The sequence below is a fragment of the Halyomorpha halys genome, unplaced genomic scaffold (assembly GCF_000696795.3).
Source record: "Halyomorpha halys isolate HHAL.00 unplaced genomic scaffold, Hhal_1.1 Scaffold2627.1, whole genome shotgun sequence".
Taxonomy (NCBI): domain Eukaryota; kingdom Metazoa; phylum Arthropoda; class Insecta; order Hemiptera; family Pentatomidae; genus Halyomorpha; species Halyomorpha halys.
The window spans coordinates 1-4,897 of NW_027113421.1; the positions used below are offsets into that span (position 1 = coordinate 1).

The window sequence follows — 4,897 nt, forward strand, 5'->3', positions numbered from 1 at the left end:
AGGCAGGTTTTCGTTTTGGAGGGATCATACGTTGTGTGGACAGAGAAGAGAAAGGATGTCTTCAGGATGAGGAGGTCCTCATCAATTTCTGTCAAGAAGGAAGCCATTTTGGACGCTAAGACAAGAACAATAAGAAAAAAGAAGACACCAAGGAATCAACGAAAGAAGATCGTGAACTTGGTTAGTTTGGTCATTGTAATTGAGCCATTTATTTGTTAGACCATTTATCATCATGATAAGGATTTGATTCTGCTTCGTCAGCCAAGGATACTCAAATTATGATGATATGTGGGAAATTCAGGATTCATAGAATTCTGAAAATTGCCTATATGAAATTTTTTTAAAATTAAACTTTCTATGAGAATCCTTCATTTCATTTCAAAATAATCAAAACTCATGAAAAAATAGGGTGTCCATTTGTTACTTTATTTTATTATTAATTTTGTCATTCCTTTTTCAGGATGCTTTTGCATTTATTCAGATTCTTCTTCCTTTGAGTATATCCGTGAAAGCTTAGAAAAAACTCTTGTTTCAAACTTGGAAAAAGAAGACAGATTGCCATTTCAAGGTTTGCCAATGGTTATGTTATTCGTTGCAGAATCTCATTTAGAAGACGATGAGATCCAGAAACTACATGAAGAAGGCCAAAGCTTATCAGATAGGTTAGTTTATATCTATTCCACTATTAAAAATAATGTTGGTTCAGTTGTATTATAGCGTAGTATATGTAATAATTGTCTTCTTTTTTTTTCAACCTCAAAAAATATTTTAAGATCTTCTTTTGTTGTATTACATACTTTATATAATATTAGTATCAATGTATTTTTAAACATTTTTTTTAGTTTGCAATGCTTGTTTGTTGATGTTTCCTTGGAGGATGAATTGTATAATGCTGAAAAATTCAATTCTAAATTGATTAAGAAGTCTCTCAGATTACTTTTACAGAATATTCATGAGCGAATTGGAGTTGGAAATGTTTATCAGTCAGTTATAGATGGTATAGAACCTGATATAAGGTATAGACATAGTTTATTGTTAATTATACAATAATTCTATTTAATCCCTGAAATTAATGATGTTTTTATGATACATCTATCATTTTTATCTCATTCTATTTCTTACAAAATCTCATTAGTTTTTAAAAATATTTCAAGTTTTGTGAATATTAGTAGTTTTTAAGATCTCCCAAATTTTACTTTTTCCTAGTTTAACCCAGAATTTTCAAATTATTTTAGTTATAAGATTTTTAAAAGATGGTTTTGGAAATTTTTAAATTACCAATTTGATGTCTAGCATAAAGACAATTAGGAAATCCTCATTTCTTGCTTACATCAGTAATGCTATCCAGTTTTTCTCCATCATATTGATTAGAACCATAATTTATTAAAGTTGTACAATTATTAACGTTTGTGTATTCTATAAAACTAAATTATTCTTGGATTAAATTTTTTGTGTAGTAAATTTGTTGTCCTTTTTCTTTGATTATCAATAAATAATTTATTTATAGACTTAGTTTATGATTGCTTTTATATGATAAAATGTAATTAAATATTATTTGTTATTAATTTTTTTTTTTTTTTTAAGGATTATTATGTGTTTGTTCTGTGGTGACCCATATTCTGTTGAGAATGTTTTGACACCGCTTTTAAGTCATCATTGTTGTGTATTAAGTGGTGAAAGAAGTATTATCATTGAGACCTTCTTAGGTTCTTCGAAAAGAAAAGTTGAAGTGATAGTATCTTCATTTCATGGAGCAAATGCATTTCGTGAAGAGTTAGTTCATGGATTTATATTAGTTTACTCTACCAAAAGGAAAGCTTCTCTTGCAACCTTAAAGTAGGTTAATACTTTCCTTCTATTTTTATAATAAAATATGATTTATAAACTAATAGTGTAAGAAAAATATGAAACACAAGATCATATATTTCCTTAACCTTTTGTGGGGTAAAATTATTGAGAAGAAAAAATTATTTCTCTTTCACAATTATTTATTAAGTTTTAGGTTTAATTATTTAAATTCAGATTTCTAATTTATATATACCCTTACAAGGAGAGTGCATGGTGTATCCTAAATGATTTTGATCATAATGTTGGTGATTCTGCGTTGAAAAAAGTTGACACATATCAAACTATTTTGTCTAATGGACCCTTGCAGCTGAGAAAAAAAAATTAACATCCTGAAATTGCTTTATATTATTACTTCAGTAAAATAATCATTTTCTAGAACAGGCCAAAGGAAAAATACAAGTGTTAAAAATAACCATTTTTTTTTTTTTTTTTAATTTTAAATATTTATTATTGAGTAAACTATCTTTATAGGTTTTTTACACCAAAAATGGTGGCAGATTTTTATTAAGGATACCAAAAAACCTTCATATTTAAAGTATGAAAAATTTAAAAAAATAATAATTTCTCTACCTTTCGCAGCCTCCAAGGATTTCAAATGAATCAAAATCACAGAAAATCAAAATGATGGTCTTAAGTTTATCTCCTTGATCAGCAGTTTATTACCAATTTTTGGAAAATTACTGGAATCACTTATAAAAAAACATCTTAATTCTTTTTTTCAAAGCATCAAAATAATTCCTGATTTACAATTCGGTTTTCAATACAGTCATTCCACTTCTCACCAACTCATCGGAATTTATAATTAGCGGATTCGAAAAAAAGAGACACCCTGGTAGCGTTCTTAGATTTCCAACAAGCATTCGATAAGGTCTGGGATCGAGGTCTCCTATATAAACTGAAGAAAGCAGGCACTCCAAAATACCTATACAATATTCTGAGCTCATTCCTCAATGGTAGAACATTTTCAGTCAGAATTAATAACAAAAATTCAACCCTTAGACAAATCAATACTGGTACTCCACAAGGTTCAGTCCTTTCTCCCATTTTGTTCAACTTTTATCTTCACGACATCGTCCAGTCCACACACACCTCTATAGCTATATTCGCTGACGATACAGCTGTGTTATCTCAACATGATGACATAATAATAGCTAGAAACACTTTGAAAAGTAACCTTAATGATTTAGAACAATATTTCACTAAATGGATGATTAGCTTGAAGATTGAAGAATGCAACTCAAAAGTTTTTACTCTTCGACGCCCACCAGATCTACCAGATCTAATCCTCAAAGGTAAAAATGTGAAATAGAATCCTGCCAGTGAAACAGTAAGATACCTGGGAATTCACCTAGATCGCCGCCTTACTTGGAATCACCATATCAACATCAAACTAACTCAAACTTATGCAAGGTTAGCAATGCTATATCTTATCCTAAACAGAAATTCCAAACTAAAACCAGAAACAACTTTTCTTATATTTAAAACAATCCTCAGGCCACTGCTGATGTACAGCACAGCTGTGAAGTCTAGGGAGCGGCATCCTTCACAAAAAGGAAACAACTACAATCTTTTCAAAATAAAGTCCTAAGAATCGCAGTTAATGCGCCTTGGTTCATAAGAAGTAGCCAATTGCATCGTGAATTACGAATGGAGTCAATAGAGGATTATATAAAAAAAAACAGTTCATTAAGTTCCACTGCCAGTTGCCGACAGTTAAAGGATCAGTGACCTACAACCGCCAGTGGTCAGAGACCTAGTTTCCTACTAGATTTTATCAACGCAATTGTGTTTAGTTTTATAGTTTCCTTGTTCTCTCCCAATAATATCAAACCATCAGCATCTCTGACCACTGGTATATTAATTACTATCTAAAGTTCAATCTTTTTTGGTTTGACTTGCACTTCTAATAACATATTCTAGAGCTAAATTAAATAAGATAGGTGATAGGGAATCAACTTGTTTTAAACCCAACAAAACCTCAAACTTCTCAGAATAATGATTACTGATCCTAACTTCATTAAACATTTTCATTTTGCACATCCATACTGGATTTACTAAGTTCTTTGGTATTACCTTTTCAAGGTGTAGTTAAGAACCTCCAGTTTCATCTCATGCTCTTCTATTACTCAGGTCTTCTACTAATGATTCAGCAATCAGGTATTCAGTAAGAGGAGATTGATGATTATTTCCTGCATTCAAAATACTGTCTAAGTGTTTCTTAAACATATCTAATTTATCTACCAGATTAGCTAGAATATTATTTTTATCTCTTACTTCTGTCCCTACAGACCTGTTAATTAACACAATCAGTTATTGCGTTTGTGCATTTCTCTTAAGTTATTTTTGATTTTCTTATTTTCTATTTCTATTCCTTTGTTTTTATTCTAAATGATATTCTCTTTTATTATTATTGAGAAATTTAGACGTCTCATTCCTTAAGGTCTGGAAGTAATTAACTTTGTTTTTGTTAAGATGATTAAGGGTTTTTAACTTAGAAGCTTTCCTTTATTCCCATATCTTAAGACAATCTTCATCGAACCAGCATTGTTTGATAAAGACTGTTTTTACTTTCCCTTTTCCTGAGACACAAATTACCAACCTGTTTAATATTATCTCTGATTCGTTCCTCTCAATATCTTCCATTTCTCTTCTTTATATTACATTTTTGTAGAATGTTCACGATTACTAGTTCATGTTCTGACCCACATTCTGCCCTGCAATAGGATCATATGTTAATAATACTATTTTGCCATCTATGTTGTTCCAAGACATGATTGATTTGATTTCGGGTTTGCGAATATTGTAATGTCCAGGTATATTTGTGAATATCTTAAAAGTAGTGCTTTTGTTCATTTGTTGTAATGTAGTAGTATTTTTGATTATTAGGTCTTTTGAGATGGCTAAATTTATTAGTCGTATTCCATTATGATTACTTGAAGAAGTTTGTCGAGGGGTGCGGTCAGCAAAGAACAACATAAATAAACAAAACCATATTTATTTATTTTATGCCGACGTTTCGACCTGAGTTTCCGGTCTTCATCAGGGCTAT

General features: G+C 30.4%; 1 protein-coding gene across 1 annotated transcript in view; it reads left to right on the top strand.

The window, feature by feature from the left end:
* Positions 1-460: 460 nt before the first annotated feature.
* LOC106691658 (rho GTPase-activating protein 190-like) overlaps positions 461-4,897 on the top strand; it is a gene marked incomplete at its 5' end in the record, with an annotated part of 40,175 nt that continues 35,738 nt past the window's right edge. Inside the window, 3 exon segments of the mRNA XM_014437508.3 lie at positions 461-662; positions 843-1,016; positions 1,585-1,836. Coding sequence (XP_014292994.3) covers positions 461-662; positions 843-1,016; positions 1,585-1,836 — 628 coding nt within the window.